The 19384-nt window shown below is 41.6% G+C and overlaps 1 protein-coding gene and 1 long non-coding RNA gene across 2 annotated transcripts in view; one reads left to right on the top strand and one right to left on the bottom strand.

The window, feature by feature from the left end:
* LOC141783620 (uncharacterized) overlaps window positions 1-19384 on the top strand; it is a 218608-nt gene that overhangs the window by 57455 nt on the left and 141769 nt on the right. Inside the window, exons 17-18 of the mRNA XM_074661012.1 lie at window positions 16943-17101; window positions 18260-18325. Of these exons, the coding sequence (XP_074517113.1) occupies window positions 16943-17101; window positions 18260-18325 (225 nt within the window). The remainder of the gene's footprint in view (window positions 1-16942; window positions 17102-18259; window positions 18326-19384) is intronic.
* LOC141783600 (uncharacterized) lies at window positions 9662-12628 on the bottom strand. The gene is made up of 4 exons (XR_012597312.1): window positions 12597-12628; window positions 12287-12358; window positions 11995-12111; window positions 9662-9788 (listed from the first exon to the last, which is right to left on the bottom strand). It is a non-coding gene; the product is annotated as an uncharacterized LOC141783600 (long non-coding RNA).

Below are 19384 nucleotides of genomic sequence, written 5' to 3'. Positions count from 1 at the left end.
GTGTTTCCAGCAGTGGATGTTTAATAATCTAATCTCCCACCCTGGTGGTCTTTCTCTCTTGTCTACTAGACTGAGAACAGAAAGCTTCATGAGGAGGCGCTATTATATATTATAACTATTCATTAACTGATTAAATACTTGAGTAGAGGACACACCTGTTCCGAGTCTTATCTGGGTTGTGAAAGGTGAAATATCAGTGTTCAGATGCAGCCACCAGGTTTGTTACTAAAACACTGAGGGGTGAATTCACAAAAGGATTGTGTGGCTTTTGTAGCCGCTAAACCTGCACAAATAAGACAAAAAGAAACTCTCAAAGAGGGTGAAATACACCCGTAACTGTGCTGCTTAGCCAACAGCGTCTCGGTGCTCCTGTGATAATTACACATATTTAAATTAGGAAATATTCTGACATTTGGTGCAAAATTGTCCCTTTTCTATTCACATGAGTAGAACTGCCCCTCTTAGTGGATTAGTTGAATAATTAGTTGTTTTGGTCTCAGTCGACTTAGATTTCTTTAGTTGATTAGTTGTTTTTTATGCTCTTTTCATGCTGAATGATGTATTTCCAGTAAACTTCTGAGCACATCTCTGGTAAACAGCAGATTTAAAGTGGTGCTTTAGTGAGATTCTTTGTGGAGAAACTCAGTTTTACAGATCTGTCCATTAAATCAACTAATGGATTAGTCGATGAAATTGTACGAGTGTTAGTCTTTGGTCGAGGACAGCCCTACAAATGAGCCTCATTGCAAAAACCGTCCAAGTCTTGCAGCGCTAATAGCCACCTCTAAACTCTGATGGCCTCCTCCTGAAATATACAGATCTTTATTAAAATACCAAACTCCAAAAGAGACCATTCCAGCTCTTTGCTCCAGTGTGTCCCTTTGACAGATCCATGTAAGTGTCTTGTAGGTAAAGTCTGTTTTTCTGATGATCACATGAATAACAAAGAGTTTATTATCAGAAGGACACTGTTACTCTACCAGATATCTTAAATATCTGTTAACAAAGTGATTGTTGGAGCCATAATGTAGTTTGTTTTATTTGATCCTTCCTTCAACACAAGGTGACATGCAGTTCTGACATTGACCACAGGGTGGAGCATTAATGTAGGAAGTGTATATAGGTAAACTCCTCAGGTGATGACAGTCAGGTGTGTGAGACGGGACTGTTCACAGAAAGTAGCATCATTTTCATTTCATTTTGTACAGTCACACATCACATGTAGAACCTCTTCTGCTTTATTCCACACCCTGTTATCATGTTTGACATCAAGTTGTTTTAATGTTTATTTTCATACTGATGAAGTAACAGTAACTATCACTTGCTGCAGGTCAGAAGGTCCATACATGGACTCTGGACTGAACCTCCAACCTCTGCTTCAGCCTCCAGACGATCCGTGAGTCTAATCTGTTAACCTCATAAACATTGTTTCACACTCTTTTTGAATATATCCTGATGAAGCTGTGAACATCATTAAAACCTTTCCAGCATGGTTACATTCATCTTTTCTGTCGCTGACAGACACTAAAGTCAGTAAAATCAACTTCCTTTTCTTGTAGACCAGAACAGCTGTGAATGTTTGGGCCTTTACATCCTTATAATACTCATATTGTCCTAGAATGATCCCACATGATGGAGTTAAAGTGGGAAGTACTTTAAAAAGAGGAGGGAAATCATTGAGTGGGAACAGAATAATAATAATAATAATAATAATGTATTAGATTTATATAGCGCTTTTTAGTGATCTCAAAGACGCTTAACATAGTCGGGGGGAAAACGGTGTGAGACAGACAGGAGACGAACGACAAAAACCAGGCGACATACACAGGCACAATCTCATACATACACACGGACTGATTGGTAGGAGGAGGGGGCTACAAGTAAGCAGATGAGAAAAGATGGGTTTTGAGGCGGGACTGGAATAGGGTGAGGGAATCAGACTGTCTAATGAGTTGTGGGAGGGAGTTCCAGAGCTTGGGAGCTGCCCTGGAGAATGCTCTGTCCTCAAAGCTGCGGAGTTTGGACGTGGGGGTGGAGAGTAAACCTGCTGAGGTGGATCTGAGGGACTGTTGAGGTTGGTAGGGGGAGAGGAGTTCAGAGAGATAGGGGAGGCAAGTTGGTGGAGGGCTTTGTAGGTGAGGGTCAGGATTTTGTAGGAGATCCGGTGGGAGACGGGGAGCCAGTGAAGGTCTTTCAGGACTGGGATGATATGATGCCATGATTTGGTGTGGGTGAGGAGTCAGGCAGCTGCATTCTGGACCAGTTGTAGTTTATTGATGGAGGTGGTGCTGGTGCCATAGAGGAGTGAGTTGCAATAGTCAAGGCGGGAGGAGATGAAGGCGTGAATGAGTTTCTCTGCTGCAGGGGGTGTGAGGGAGGGACGGATCTTTGCAATATTGCGTGGGTGGAAGAAGGATATTTTGACCAGGTGGCGGATGTGGGGCTCGAGGGAGAGGGTGGAGTCAAAGATCACTCCAAGGTTGCGTGCCTGGGGGGAGGGGGAAACAGAAGTGCCATCGATGTTGAGTGTGAGGTTGTTGGTTTTGGTGAGGGTGGATTCGGAGCCAATGAGGAGGAGTTGTGTTTTGTCGCTGTTTAGTTTTAGAAAATTCTGTTGCATCCAGGCTTTAATTGCAGAGAGGCAGGAGTTGATGTGGGAGAGCGGTGGGTTGTGGGGGGTGTTGGTGCTGAGGTAGATCTGAGTGTCGTCGGCATAGCAGTGGAAGTCCAGGTTGAAGTGGCGTAGGATCTGACCGAGGGGGAATATGTAGATTATGAACAGGAGTGGACCGAGTACAGAGCCTTGGGGGACACCTTGTGTGACTGTGGATGTGGCAGAGGAGTTGTTGTGAAGGGAGATGAAATGAGATCTGTTGGTGAGGTATGACCGGAGCCAGCTGAGTGCAGTACCTTCGATACCGATGTCTTGGAGTCTGGTGAGAAGAATGTTGTGACATACGGTATCGAAGGCTGCACTCAGGTCCAGGAGGATGAGGATGCTGGGGGGGAGGGGTCAGGGGGTCCAGAGGGATGGAGAGAAAAGGGGTCGGTGTGGTTGCTGCTGGGTCAGACACGGGGAGCAGTGAGTTGTTGATGGTGGTGATTTTGTCGCTGAAGAACTGAAGGAATGAGTTACATAGATCGGGTGAGGGGTCAGAGAGGGTGTTGGCACGAGGCTTGAGGAGAGTGTTGACAGTGGAGAAGAGGGTTCGGGGGTTACGGGTGGGGTCATTGATGATGGTGGAGAAGTAGTCAGATTTGGCAGCAGTGATGGCGTCTTTGTAGGTGATGAGGTGAGATTTATAGGCTTCGAGGTGAACAGTGAGTGATGATTTTCTCCAGAGGCGTTCAAGTTGGCGGCCGGTCTGTTTGAGTTTTCTGAGGTGGGGTGTGAACCAGGGGGAGGAGGTGTTGTATGTAACAGTTTTGGTTCTCAGGGGGGCCAGTGAGTTAAGGGAGGCAGACAGGGTGGCGTTGAGGTGGTTGGTGAGATCATCAGGCGAGGTGGGGGGTGGGTCCAGGTGGAGGGCAGCAGATAGCAGGTCGGAGAGATGGAGGGGATCAATGGACTTGATGTTGCGGAATGAGATGACTCTGGGGAGTTTCAGACGGGGTGATGGGGACGGGATTGTGAATTGGATGAGTTTGTGATCAGATAGGGGAAAGGGGGATTGTTGGATGTTCAGAACCGGGACGTTGGCAGAGCAGACGAGATCCAGAATATGGCCTTTATTGTGTGTGGGGAAGGTGATGTGCTGGGTGAGGTTGAAGTTGTCCAGTAGAGTGGAGAAATCAGAGGCAAGTTTACAGGTGGGGGAGTCCATGTGGATGTTGAAGTCGCCCAGTAGCAGTAGGGGTAAGGGGAGGGATGATGCTAGGGTGAGGAGTTCAGACAGATCGGAGAGGAAGGATGAATTTGGTTTAGGTGGGCGGTAAATGAGAATGACTGTGTTGGAGCAAGTTTTGAAGGCGAGGGATTCGAATGATGTGACTGTAGGGAAAGTGAGTTCGGTGGTCCTGAGGTTCTTGTTGAATAAGACTGCGAGGCCCCCTCCACGCCGGGAGGGGCGGGGTTTGCAGAGGTAGCCGAAGTTGGGGGGGGATGCTTGGTTGAGGGAGAAGAAGTCATTGGGTTGCTGCCAGGTTTCAGTGAGCAGGAGGAAGTCCAGTGAATTGTCCAGGATGAGTTCGTGGAGGATGGGGGCTTTGTTGTTAAGTGAACGGGTGTTGAGGAGGGCAAAGTTGGATGAGTGGGAGGGTGGTGTGATGGGGGCACGCTGGAGAGGTTTGAGGTTGGCCAGGTTCACAGTGCGGCGGGGTCCAGTGGAGGGGGGGCGGCGGGGGTGAGTGGTTTGGATGTTGTAAGTCGGGGGGGTGGGGGTAATGGAGGACTGGAGATGACGGTTGTGTTTGGGGCCACGGTGAAGGTAGCGTTTAGAGATGAGGATTCCAGCAGATTGAGCAGAGGAGAGAGCAGTGGAGGATAGCCGGTAGTTTTTCCTGAGGCGGAGGAGTTGACAGCGAGAGTAGGGGAGGGGAGGGGAGGAGGTAATGGGGGGACAAAACAACTGTGGGAACCAGGGGGGTCCTTTGAATAACAGGGGGGGTAGTGTGAGAAGCAACAGGAGAGGGGTGAGTAGGGTTGATGGTTCCATGGTTTAGCAGACGGGTTAGCGGTTAGCAGGTGGTGAGAGGGACGGTAGAGGCAGCACAGGGTAGCGTTAGACAGGGCGGGGGGGGGGCGGTGGTACTCACGATACAGATGGTTACAGATGATGAGGAGAACAGCCAGATGATTAATGTAATTCCAGTGGTGGAGTGTTCGAGAGGAGTTGAGGGGGACAGAGAAACATGCAGAGCAGCTCCGCTAGCGAGTTAGCAGCTAACCGGCGAGGAGAGTGCAGCGAACGGGAGCAGAGGGAAAACAAAAAACAAAAAACAAAAGACGGAGAACAAGAGAGGGAACGAGACGGAACACAACAAAACTCAGGAGAACAGTGAAGAAACAGCAACAAAACGAGAGGAAAGACAGCTGACAGAGGGAGAAGCGGCAGTCAGGAGACGCCAGCAGTGCTCACCCACCGGCTCAAACAAAAACAAACACACGCGTGATGATGATTATTATATAAAATATATAATATAATGTTATAAATGTTACAGCTGCTGAATGTTGTTTTCATTGGGTATTAATGACACAAAAAGGTAAAAGGCCAACAAGCTCAAAGGTCAACAAGTTCAAAGGTCAACAAGCTCAAAGCTGGAACCACAGCAGGTTAAAACAAACTCAGCATAACAATAGAAACTATTGTTGATTAAATGGATTTGCTTTGTTTAAAGAGAACTTTTCTTAAAGGTATAATATGCAACATTCGTTGGCCCCGTTCTCATTCGTCAAATACGGCCGCAAAGCATCTAAAGGAGGACTTGTGCCCATTGATGTGTAGCCTAATGCTTGTGTCTTGGTATCAGAAGCCGAGGGACGTGACAAAGCGGTGGTATTTGACCACCTGAACGGGCTGCACACCCTGCACGCCGTTATTGGCTGGAGGTTACACCCCCACGTGGGGCCAGACGACCAGACCCTTACCAATAGAAGATTAGTGTGCTATTAGTATACTTATTTTAAACTAAAAATAAGAGAGTATACTTTCAGTTTATTTTGAATGTACTTATCAGAGATATACTTAAGTATACTTGGCTTATACAGACAAGTATACAGTAAAGTCTAAGTATACTTGGCTTATACTTAATCTTTTGATTGAGATAAGAAAAGTATAATTAAGTATTCTTGCCTTATACAGAAAGGTATACTTGGCTTGTAAGTATATAACTATTAAACTAACAGTATACCTATTCACTTGTAGTATAGTTGCAGTATAAAATACAACTTAGATGTAAACTAGTTGTGTACTCAAAGCTGACTGTTCTTACACTTAAAGTATCCTTTTATAACTAAAAAGCCAATTTAGTCCCAATAAGTATTGAATTAGTAAACTTACAAGTATACTACATTGATATTAGTATACTTACTACAGAAAGTATACTACACGAAATAAACTTGAAGTATACTACTTGTTCATAAGGGGAAGCTTCCCGAGTAAAGCAAAATAAGAAGGATAGAGGAAATACGGGCAGAAGGCTGCAGGGTCTCTGCAGAAACAGACAACACAACACACTTCTAGTGGGACATAAGTGATGATTGAACCTGTGGGGCATCCTTAAAAGGCACTTCTATGAGGGTGGGTGGCAGTATACAACCATTTCTTGTTGCTAGTAGGTGGCGCTATCACCATAACTCAATAATGGAACGTATATGTCTTCAGGCCGGGACTCTTATCCAGCTTGTGAAGTTTGGGGCAGATTGGAATATGTAGAGTCAAGTTACAACAGCCTCCTGTGTCATGTCCTATGCCTCGAATGGTTGAGGTTAGGTTAGGTCATCTGGCAGCAAGTCTCACGAGAGTTTTTGCAGATCTCAGATAAAATTTCGCAATTTACAGGCTCCCTTCTAGTCGCTAGTCTGGAAGCGACTAGAAGGGCTAAAGTCGAGTAGAGTGAACTTGCTATAACAAAACTACCAATCACTGGGCATTTTCATAATGTAATAATCACATTTAGTTCCAACTCGAAGGGACTGGAAGATCTTTACTCATTTGTTGTTTTTTGTTGTACATCTGAACACTTTGTTCAAACTCTGTATAAGCTGAACCTGTTTGTCCTCTGAACACCCACACAGGTGTTTTCAGTTATTCTGGCTGATTAGACCTCTGCTCAGGTTGAAGGTGGAATTCATGAGATCACAAATCTCCATCTACCAGGTGCAATGAAAGCTGACAGGAGACTCAGGAAGATGTCAATACATTACAGTGAGCAGAGATCTAATCAGCCAAATAAACTGAAAACACTTGTGTGGGTGTTCATAGCTTTTAACGCAGGGTGCAGAACCCTCGGAACCTCCTCCACTGTCACCTCTCTGTTGTCAGTGTCATTCCTACACCCACACTGAGGTGTAGGAATTTGTGGTGTAGAGACTACAGGTAAAAGAAATGCACTGCACTTTTTTTATTAGCTTCTGGTGCCTGTAATTTCAGATATTGTACTGTCATCACCTATAATCATGACTAAAAGCATATCAGTATGTGATTTGGTACCCTGTTACATTCATGAAGTCAAAACTGCAGCTACTGGTGACAAAGTTAAGAGCGAAAAACAACAACGTTACTGGGTGAGCGATCTAATCGACGTGAAAGTCAGAGTTTGGGTGTGTCCCATTGTCACGCATGGGAAAAGATGCTGTAAAGACAAACTTATTATCTGTGTTATTTATTGGTTTTGATGTGAATTATTCACACTCTAGGGTGTTGACTTCATTAAGTCAGAAAGATTAGTGACATGGTTTGATTTGATTAAAACCTGATTCTATTGAGCAGGTTCCTCAGGCACGGCTCAACAATAAGGATTGCTCACATGCCCGGGGCAAGTATAATGCCACATTGGGCTCGTAAATCTAACAACTTCCTGTTTCCTTTAGGTGGCGCTATGACTATCACTCATAATTGAATGTATACGTCTTGATGCTGGGACTCTTATAAACATGTCAAGTTTCGTGCAGATTGGACAATGTATAGTCAATTTACAACAATTTCCTGTTTCCTGTAGGGGGCGCTATGACTTTCACTTTTAATGTCACATATATGTCTTCAGGCCTGGACTATTATCCAGCTTGTGAAGTTTGGGGCAGATCGGACTATGTAAAGTCAAGTTACAACAGCCTCATGTGTCATGGCGAAGCATCAAAATTCGCCGCGCCGCCACAAGAACGCCGTTGCACGAAAACACAAAAGCTTCGCAATTTAGCATCGTGAAGGTGTTGAGATTCTGCTGCCCGACTTTGAGATGGATCGCTTGTATCCTCTAGGAGGAGTATCGCAAAGTTCCATACCTAAAAAGAGACAAAATGGCGTCTTTGCACATGACGTATGACATCACCGTTCGAGCGATCAAATATTTCTTCACAATTTAGCATCACAGTAGTTTGAGGGTTATACCACCCAAATTTCACGCGAATCCGATGAACTCTCTAGGAGGAGTTCGTAAAAGTATGCATAAAATACATGAAAAACGCACATATTCCAATATGGCCGACTTCCGGGTGGGAGGAGCTAATGAAACCCGATGAGGAATGTGTCTAAAATAATGAGCAGGATGTACCTACCAAATTTCATGAATATAGGATCAACTTTGACAAACTATGGCCTTCCACGCGTTAGGGGGCGCTATAGAGCTGGCTAAACATGCTGAACCCAAAAACTGTACGTTCACGTAAAGTTCACAGGTGTCCATGTTTTTGCCAACTTTCATGAGTTTTCGAGTATCCCAAGGGTGTCAAAGGCATGTTCAAAGGATAAAAGACATAAGGGGGCGCTAGAGAGCCAACATGCCACGCCCAAGCAAAATTTCACCACTAAATCAAATTAATTATTAGTTTGGATGTGCGTGTAAAGTTTCATGAGTTTTTCTGCATCCTAAAGTCCTCAAACATGTGTTCGTAAATTTTTAAAAAACGCAGGAAGTCCAAGGTGGCTGACTTCCTGTTTGCCGAAGAAATCTCAAAAATATTTAATCCAGGTATGAGGACGTCAGCAATGACATACTTGAATTTCGTGCGGATCGAAGAAACTTTCTCTGAAAAACTGCCTACATTAGGGGGCGCTATCTCGCCCCCTGGAGACACCCGAGCCGGGTCATCCCAGAACATTGAATTTTGCGCCACTTCTGACGCATATTCCACTTTTGGTGAGTTTTTTGGGGATGGAAAAGGTCCCAAAAACGCGATCTCCGGGCAGAAAAATAATAATAATCTTTAGAAAAACAATAGGTTTCCTTGCACTTTCGTGCCAGGACACCGTTGGGGTCCTGGCACTTTCGTGCTCGGGCCCTAATAAAATAACAATAGGGACAATGTACTAATGTCACAATTTCCTATAAATAAATAGTCCTGAGTCCCATAATAGCTACAACAAACAACGGACCTCATGCAAGAACATCTTCATATTCTTATCTTAACTTTCTCATACTTCTTTTCGTACCGTCGTACAAGTGTGTCACGTCAGATTCAGCAAACGCTCCTAACTTCAGATAACCGTGTATATTTATATGCTGTCAGTCATTTCTTTGAACAGCAGTTTTTGCCCTGAAATCTAAGTCAACTGAGACCAACACAACTAATTATTCAACTAATCCACTAAGAGGGGCAGTTCTACTCATTTGAATAGAAAAGGGACAATTTTGCACCAAATGTCAGAATATTACCTAATTTAAATATGTGTAATTATCACAGGAGCACCGAGACGCTGTTGGCTAAGCAGCACAGTTACGGGTGTATTTCACCCTCTTTCAGAGTTTCTTTTTGTCTTATTTGTGCAGGTTTAGCGGCTCCAAAGCCGCACAATCCTTTTGTGAATTCACCCCTCAGTGTTTTAGTAACAAACCTGGTGGCTGCATCTGAACACTGATATTTCACCTTTCACAACCCAGATAAGACTCAGAACAGGTGTGTCCTCAACTCAAGTATTTAATCACTTAATAAATAGTTATAATATATAATAACCTTATTTACCTAACCTATTATTATTTACCTAACCCAACTGTGTGTGCAAAATGTTCATGAATGCAGTTACATTTTGATGTTAATAAAAACTTACATGAGAGAGGATCCTTCTTTGAAATCAAGAACGGGACTGATTGACCTTCTGCGGCGCCTCATCTTGAAGCTTTCTGCACTCAGTCTGGTAGACAAGAGAGAAAGACCACCAGGGTGGGAGATTAAATTAGCAAACATCCACTGCTGGAAACACAGAAACTACCAAGTAGGTATCAGAGAATTTAAATAAAAGTTGATTCTGTTCCCACTGTTTAAAGTAGTTCCCACTTTAACTTCATCACATGGGATCATTCTAGCTACAGAGGACGCCATCGCCCACATCCTACACAACGCCCTCTCCCACCTGGAAGCAAGGGACACCTATGTGAGTATGCTGTTCGTGGATTACACCTACACCCACGACTGTGTGGCAACAAGAATTTCAAACACCATCGTGAAGTTTGCGGACGACACAGCAGTTGTGGGGTGATCTCCCATGGCGACGAGACGGCCTACAGGGAAGAGGTGACCACATTGGAACAGTGGTGTCAGAACAACCAACTCTCCCTGAACGTCTCAAAGACCAAGGAGGTCATTGTGGATTACAGGAGGGGGTGTTGCACTCACCCCCCAGTCACCATCAACGGCACAGCGGTGGAGAGGGTGGACACCTTTAAATACCTGGGTGTCAACATCCATAAGGACTTGACATGGGCCACCCACACCACCGCTGTAGTCAGGAAGACCCAGCAGAGACTGTACGCTCTGAGGCACTTAGGGACTTTTAGACTGAAACAACAAATTCTCTGGGACTTCTACCTGGGCACCATATAGAGCCTCCTGACAGGCTGCTTCACCGCCTGGTACGGCAGCTGCACCAACGTGGACCGTAAGGCGCTGGGAAGGGTGGTGCGCTCGGCCCAACACATCACTGGGTGCGAGCTGCCCGGCCTGCAGGAGCTTTACACCCAGCGGTGCCTCAGGAAGTCCCTGAGGGTCATTAAGGACAACAAACCCCCCTGGACTCTCACCAGCAGACTGAGGAACAGTTTTTTCCCCCAGGCCATCAGACTCTTAAACAGATAAATCATACAACACTCTCTCCCTCACAAAAAGTGCAATAAACAAGTGCATTACTTCAATCAATGCAATATGTGCAAGATAAAAACATTTGTTTTAAAAATGCATGTGCAATATTTTTATAGTATCGACCTCTACTGCTGCCATATGTGTATATATACAGTATATAGATATATAAATATACTTACTGTTTTCTTAATGGAGCTTCTCAGCAAAAAGTATTTCACACGATTGTACTTGTATAACCAGTGTGACAAGAAACATCTTGAATCTTGAATCTAGGACAATATGAGTATTATAAGGATGTAAAGGCCCAAACATTCACAGCTGTTCTGGTCTACTAGAAAAGGAAGATGATTTTACTGACTTTAGTGTCTGTCAGCGACAGAAAAGATGAATGTAACCATGCTGGAAAGGTTTTAATGATGTTCACAGCTTCATCAGGATATATTCAAAAAGAGTGTGAAAGAATGTTTATGAGGTTAACAGATTGTGTGACTGTATAAAATGTTCATACTGAGACAACATTTTAATGTCAGTAAAAACTTACTTCTGGTTATGAGAGAAGCATCTATCTTAAAATTTTTTAACAAGACCTCGTAACTCGCCAGACTCAGTACGCCAACTTTCCATAACCTGTCTGGAAGAAAGAATCACACGCACGCACGCAGTAATCCTCTAATTTTTGTCTATTTGTGGTCAATGTCAGAACTGCATGTCACCTTGTGTTGAAGGAAGGATCAAATAAAACAAACTACATTATGGCTCCAACAATCACTTTAACAGATATTTAAGATATCTGGTAGAGTAACAGTGTCCTTCTGATAATAAACTCTCTGTTATTCATGTGATCATCAGAAAAACACACTTTACCTACAAGACACTTACATGGATCTGTCAAAGGGACTCACTGGAGCAAAGAGCTGGAATGGTCTCTTTTGGAGTTTGGTATTTTAATAAATATCTGTATATTTCAGGAGGAGGCCATCAGAGTTTAGAGGTGGCTATTAGCGCTGCAAGACTTGGACGGTTTTGCAATGAGGCTCATTTGTAGGGCTGTCCTCGACCAAAGACTAACACTCGTACAATTTCATCGACTAATTGATTAGTCCAAACAGGTGTGTCCTCAACTCAAGTATTTAATCAGTTAATAAATAGTTTTAATATATAATAACCTTATTTACCTAACCTATTATTATTTACCTAACCCAACTGTGTGTGTGCAAAATGTTCATGAATGCAGTTACATTTTAATGTTAATAAAAACTTACATGTGAGAGCATCCTTCTTTGAAATCATCGGTGCAGGGGTTTGACGACTTCTTCTTCTTCTTCTTCTTCTTCTTCTCCTCCTTCACCGTCGCCTCTCAGGAAGAATCAAAGTCCAGCCTGCAGCAAGTGATAGTTACTGTTACTTCATCAGTATGAAAATAAACATTAAGAACAACTTGATTTCAAACATGATAACAGGGTGTGGAATAAAGCAGAAGAGGTTCTACATGTGATGTGTGACTGTACACAATGTTCATAATGAGGCAACATTTTAATGTTAGTAAAATCTTACTTCTGGTTAGGAGAGGGGCGGCTTTCTTCGATATCTTGTGAAGAAAAAATACGTAGACTTTCCCATAAGCATCTGGAAGAAAGATAATCACACACGACCCCGTAATCATGTAATTTTTGTCTCTAACAGTCTTGAAGAGGAACTTGATCTTTTTACAGATTATATTACAGGATATAGTGACAGTTTGGGCAAACATTACAAAAAGTAATTTTTTTATAAAAGTTGCCAACTGTAGTTTTAACCAAGTATGTTATTTAACTTTAACCGTGTCAATCAATGCAGTTACATTTTAATGTTAATTAAAGCTTACTTGAGAAGGGACATTTTGCTGGTACAGATTCTAGTAGACAAGAGAGAAAGACCACCAGGGTGGGAGATTAGATTATTAGACATCCACTGCTGGAAACACAGAAACTACCAAGTAGGCATCAGAAAAGTTTCCAGAACTTAACTTCATCATAATATGAGTATTATACGGGGTAAAGGCCCAAACAGAGACCAGTTGTGTAAGTTGTTGTGTGACCAGTAAGAAAATAGAGAAAGATAAATGCAGGTTGAGTTTCAGCTTTTGTCCACTTGTTTTGCTCAGTTAAACAACAAAATAAATGACCTGAAGAAAATAACAGAAAAACAGAAATAAAACTAGTTTTGTTTTCATGTGAAGACGAGTAAAACAGTCGCCTGAAGCACACTGTCGTTCTCCTTTTTCACTCACAAAAAATAAATTCTGATCTGTTTTTCTGTTTTGTTTTTTGTTGAGCAGATTGAATAATATAATTGAATAAAATGATGATAGTATACAATTCATTAAAGTATATAAAAGACTTAGTTACAATACCTTTAGATGGTGGAAAACACTGCGACACAGGTGAACGAGAGGCAAAAGTGAAACTAATGAATTACTTAAACCTGACCCTAAAACTCTTGGCAAAGCCAACACACAAACTACTTAAGCCCAACCCCTCAACACACAGGTGACTTTTAAGCTTCCACCGCTACTGAGGCTCCTGACGGTGTATTAAATGAATAAAGTGTCAAATAGCCAATATGTCTTGTTTGTTCCTTGTTACTGATAGAGAGTTCAATCATCCAATCCACCAAACACCTCAAAACAAGAGTCAATACCAACAGGAGAATACACTGTTTACCATTGACGGAGCATTTTGGAAAAAATTTCTTGGGCGCTACCTACATAATCAGCTGTGCTGCTCATCCCACAAATGCATGATCCTTACAAGTTGGACATCATTGTGAAGGTAAATAAACAGGCTTTCCAACCATGTAAAATACAATGACCATTAGCATTGTAACAACAGAGAAATAATCCACCAAACACAAGTTTACCAACTTTTTTTCCCCATTTTTATATATATATGTATATATATATATATACATATATATATATACATATATATACACACATCTCTTTCTCTCAGAGACAGAGAGAGAGAGATGTGGGAGGAAGTCATAGAGCAGTTTGGGAGGGATGTCTCTCTCTCTGTCTCTTCAAGCAGGTAAATTCCTGCTTGAAGGGATGGGCTCCCTTCAAGAAGGTAAATTCCTGCTTGTTTTAATTTTTGTTTCCTCTTCAGTCAGTAGCCTTGTGACGCAGTTTTTTCCCACCATCTAAAAGGTATTGTAACTACTTTATTACTTTATTAATCTTATCTCCAGAGTCTGTGTTACATCAGTTTATTCAATTATTGCATTTAATTCCGAACAACAACAAAAATAAACAGAAAACTGGTCAGAAAAGGGTTTTTATTTTATTTGTTTTAATAAGGGTAACAGTGCAGCGCTTTATGTAGGACCACTGTTTTAAAATAGTCTAATAAACCAGATGAACAAGTCTCATTCATGTTGTTTGGTTTTAATTCAACACTATGATCAACATCCATTCAGCGTCGGTAATATGGAGTAGAACCTGCATCTGATTATTTTATTAGGTGTCAAATGTGACGTGTTACTGTTTTCTTCGTCTTTATATCGGTAGTCTGAGAAACAAAGCAAACAATCAATCTACTATTTAGTCGTTTCACTGAGTGAGAAAAAGCAGAAACTCCATTTCTCCACTTTAAGACTATAAAAGAGGGATAACTGGGCTACTTTACAGAGACAACTTTTACTGAACTTCTCCAATACTGAGATATATACAGTATATATGTATATATATATATATATATATATATATATATATATATATATATATATAGGTTTAGATTATCGTTTATCATTCTATCTTTTTTTACCTGCTTACATACTTGAGTTGAAGACACACCTGTGCACATGCACGTACAGTTTCCTGGTTATGAGTCTTTTCCTGATAAGGTGAAACATCAGCATGCAGATGCAGCTACCAGGTGAACACTGAGTTCTAGTGTAAGCGACCTGGGTGTGTGCGAAAGAATAAAGTCGTCCAACTCGTTCTGGGTTTTCCTCATAACTTTAGTGAACTCCTGAACACAGTTCAATTAAGCCATCTCCCTCTGCTCCCTCACTGCCAACCATAAACCACTCCTCCTTTTTCTCTCTCTCTTCTCCTCTTCTCTCAACCCATAAAACCCCCAGAGCCCTGAACAGCACCGACTAGCTGACAATATGTGATACCAGCAGTAGCTGACAATATGTGATAACAGAATATCTTAACATTACTGTAAACACTAAATATGTGTAAACAAAATGGAATAGAGCAAATCAATAACATACTAAACCTATGTTTGCACAACTATGTTTACATGACACAATTTCAGTCTTACACTAACAACATTAGCATTGTAACTAAGGTTCACGTATTCTCACATGCAGCAAGTTCTTCAGTTAGAGGATCTGAAACCTGCAGATATTGAAGTTGACTTGATGTAACTGTACTGTCAGATCAATGTGATTAGTCATTGATAACTTGTCTCAGTCCTAATGTATTCAGTGACTACTGAGGAGACCTTAATAATAATCTATTAATAATAATAATAATAATAATAATAATAATAATAATAATAATAATAATGCATGTTAAAGTGAGGAGTGGGGTAACTGGGCTACTTTACAGAGTCAACTTTTACTGAACTTCTCTGAGGCCTGAGGCCTTAAAGGGACTATTTGTAACTTTGTACGCGCATAAATGTAGCTGCCTCTCCAACTCTGCCTGCCTGCCTTCGCTCAGAGAGCGCGCGTTCACAGCACGCTCCACCTCTAGACGTGAACGCGCGCTCACTCCTCACTGCAGAAGAGTTAGTTTAGCTCTGAGAATATCTAGTGAATGAACAGTGGACGTTTGTGCAGAAAAAAAATGCTGCAGCTTCACCAGACCAACAGAGGCTTTCTGTGTCTTGTGAAGTAACGGAGCTCCTTAGCTAGTAACGTTACCCTCTCGTTACCGACCGGGTGCCGGTGTCTCCTCTGCTCTCCGGCTGCGGGCGGAGAGAGCAGGGAGACATGCTGCAGAGCCCCGCTGCTTCAGCCTGCACTTAGGCAGGAAAAGCCAACACTAGGATCAGATCTAAATCATGTTCATGGAGAGACTTTCGTCTGGTCAGCTAACATTACTGCCAAGCAGCTGAAATATAGAGTGATATTGTGGTTTTAGCTGACGTGTGCCGCCTCACTGTTTTGAGTGATGCTCGTTCAGGTATATTTAGAGCGAGCAAGCGCGATCCCGACGCTGACTTTCGTTGATTTCACAGCCACAGGTGTCGCTGTTAAGAAGCATTTCTGAAAGTTACAAATAGTCCCTTTAAAGGACTGATTTTCAAAATACTATACGTCAACCACACACACACACACACACACACACACACACACACACACACACACACATACACACACACACATAAATATATATAAAGTTGCTTTAACAAAAGTTCAGTCATTTAAATGAAAAGAAAAAATTAAAAATGTTCTTATTCTCTCTTTTTTGTGTCTTGTATTGAATAATCTAATTTCTTTCTCTCTTGTACCAGAAGTGAAACAGAAAGCAAAGCTTCCTCTACAGACATGGAGGTCCCCAAGCCTCTCGGGGCAATAAGGTAAGCTTTAATAGAACCTTTAACACACATTTTTTGACAACTGGTTTAAAAATATCGTCTCTTTAGTAACCTCTAATCTCTGATGGCCTCCTTCTGAAATATACAGATTTTTTATTGAAATACTAAATTGTTAAAACTCCAAAAAATGTAGTCGAACATATTCCAGCTCTTTGCTCCAGTGTGTCCCTTTGACAGATCCATGTAAGTGTCTTGTAGGTAAAGTGTGTTTTTCTGATGATCACATGAATAATAGAGAGTTTATTATCAGAAGGACAATGTTACTCTACCAGATATCTTAAATATCTGTTAAAGTGATTGTTGGAGCCATAATGTAGTTTGTTTTATTTGATCCTTCCTTCAACACAAGGTGACATGCAGTTCTGACATTGACCACAGGGTGGAGCATTAATGTAGGAAGTGTATATAGGTAAACTCCTCAGGTGATGACAGTCAGGTGTGTGAGACGGGACTGTTCACAGAAAGTAGCATCATTTTCATTTCATTTTGTACAGTCACACATCACATGTAGAACCTCTTCTGCTTTATTCCACACCCTGTTATCATGTTTGACATCAAGTTGGTTTAATGTTTATTGTCATACTGATAAAGTAACAGTAACTATCACTTGCTGCAGGCCGGACTTTGATTCTTCCTCAGAGGAGGAGAAGAAGAAGAAGGAGAAGAAGAAGGAGAAGAAGAAGGAGAAGAAGAAGAAGGAGAAGAAGGAGGAGAAGAAGGAGGAGAAGGTTGTGACAGATGATGGCCGGCATTCGGTCCAGCCTCCAGACCCTCCGTGAGTCTAATCTGTTAACCTCATAAACATTCTTTCACACTCTTTTTGAATATATCCTGATGAAGCTGTGAACGTCATTAAAACCTTTCCAGCATGGTTACATTCATCTTTTCTGTCGCTGACAGACACTAAAGTCAGTAAAATCATCTTCCTTTTCTTGTAGACCAGAACAGCTGTGAATGTTTGGGCCTTTACATCCTTATAATACTCATATTGTCCTAGAATGATCCCACATGATGGAGTTAAAGTGGGAAGTACTTTAAAAAGATTGTAGAAATCATTGAGTGGGAACAGAATCTACTTTTATTTAAATTGTCTGATGCCTACTTGGTAGTTTCTGTGTATCCAGCAGTGGATGTTTAATAATCTAATCTCCCACCCTGGTGGTCTTTCTCTCTTGTCTACTAGACTGAGTACAAAAAGCTTGAAGTCAAAACGTCCCCCTCCTGATTTCAAAAAAAGATCCACTCGCATGTAAGTTTTTATTAACATTAAAATGTAACTGCATTCATGAACATTTTGCACACACACAGTTGGGTTAGGTAAATAATAATAGGTTAGGTAAATAAGGTTATTATATATTATAACTATTTATTAACTGATTAAATACTTGAGTAGAGGACACACCTGTTCTGAGTCTTATCTGGGTTGTGAAAGGTGAAATATCAGTGTTCAGATGCAGCCACCAGGTTTGTTACTAAAACACTGAGGGGTGAATTCACAAAAGGATTGTGTGGCTTTTGTAGCCGCTAAACCTGCACAAATAAGACAAAAAGAAACTCTCAAAGAGGGTGAAATACACCCGTAACTGTGCTGCTTAGCCAACAGCGTCTCGGTGCTCCTGTGATAATTACACATATTTGCATAGAAAGGAGCTCAAAATGGTCCTCTAGGAAAAAGTCTAGGTTCTGTGTCTGTTCAGAAAACTTAGTCATGTGGTCTCGTTGTAAATTTCAAAGAAAGCCGCCCCTCTCCTAAAAAGAAGTACGTTTTTACTAACATTAAAATGTTGCCTCATTATGAACATTGTGTACAGTCACACATCACATGTAGAACCTCTTCTGCTTTATTCCACACCCTGTTATCATGTTTGAAATCAAGTTGGTTTAATGTTTATTTTCATACTGATGAAGTAACAGTAACTATCACTTGCTGCAGGCGTGAAGGTCCATTCATGGGCTCTGGACTGATCCACCATCATCTGCCTCGGTCTCTACACCATCTGTGAGTCTAATCTGTTAACCTCATAAACATTGTTTCACACTCTTTTTGAATATATCCTGATGAAGCTGTGAACGTCATTAAAACCTTTCCAGCATGGTTACATTCATCTTTTCTGTCGCTGACAGACACTAAAGTCAGTAAAATCATCTTCCTTTTCTTGTAGACCAGAACAGCTGTGAATGTTTGGGCCTTTACATCCTTATAATACTCATATTGTCAACAGAAAAGTTTATCTTTTGACAACTGATTTAAAAACAACATCTTATTAGTAATCTCTAAACTCTGATGGCCTCCTCCTGAAATATACAGATATTTATTAAAATACCAAACTCCAAAAGAGACCATTCCAGCTCTTTGCTCCAGTGTGTCCCTTTGACAGATCCATGTAAGTGTCTTGTAGGTAAAGTGTGTTTTTCTGATGATCACATGAATAACAGAGAGTTTATTATCAGAAGGACACTGTTACTCTACCAGATATCTTAAATATCTGTTAACAAAGTGATTGTTGGAGCCATAATGTAGTTTGTTTTATTTGATCCTTCCTTCAACACAAGGTGACATGCAGTTCTGGCATTGACCACAGGGTGGAGCATTAATGTAGGAAGTGTATATAGGTAAACTCCTCAGGTGATGACAGTCAGGTGTGTGAGACGGGACTGTTCACAGAAAGTAGCATCATTTTCATTTCATTTTGTACAGTCACACATCACATGTAGAACCTCTTCTGCTTTATTCCACACCCTGTTATCATGTTTGAAATCAAGTTGTTTTAATGTTTATTTTCATACTGATGAAGTAACAGTAACTATCACTTGCTGCAGGCTGGAAGGTCCAGACAAGGACTCTGGGTCAGATAATGAGAATCCTTTTGCTCGGCCTTCAGGCTATCCGTGAGTCTAATCTGTTAACCTCATAAACATTCTTTCACACTCTTTTTGAATATATCCTGATGAAGCTGTGAACGTCATTAAAACCTTTCCAGCATGGTTACATTCATCTTTTCTGTCGCTGACAGACACTAAAGTCAGTAAAGTCATCTTCCTTTTCTTGTAGACCAGA

The sequence above is a fragment of the Sebastes fasciatus genome, chromosome 15 (genome assembly GCF_043250625.1).
Source record: "Sebastes fasciatus isolate fSebFas1 chromosome 15, fSebFas1.pri, whole genome shotgun sequence".
Classification (NCBI taxonomy): Eukaryota; Metazoa; Chordata; class Actinopteri; order Perciformes; family Sebastidae; genus Sebastes; species Sebastes fasciatus.
This window is presented reverse-complemented; position numbering and strand designations above follow the sequence as displayed.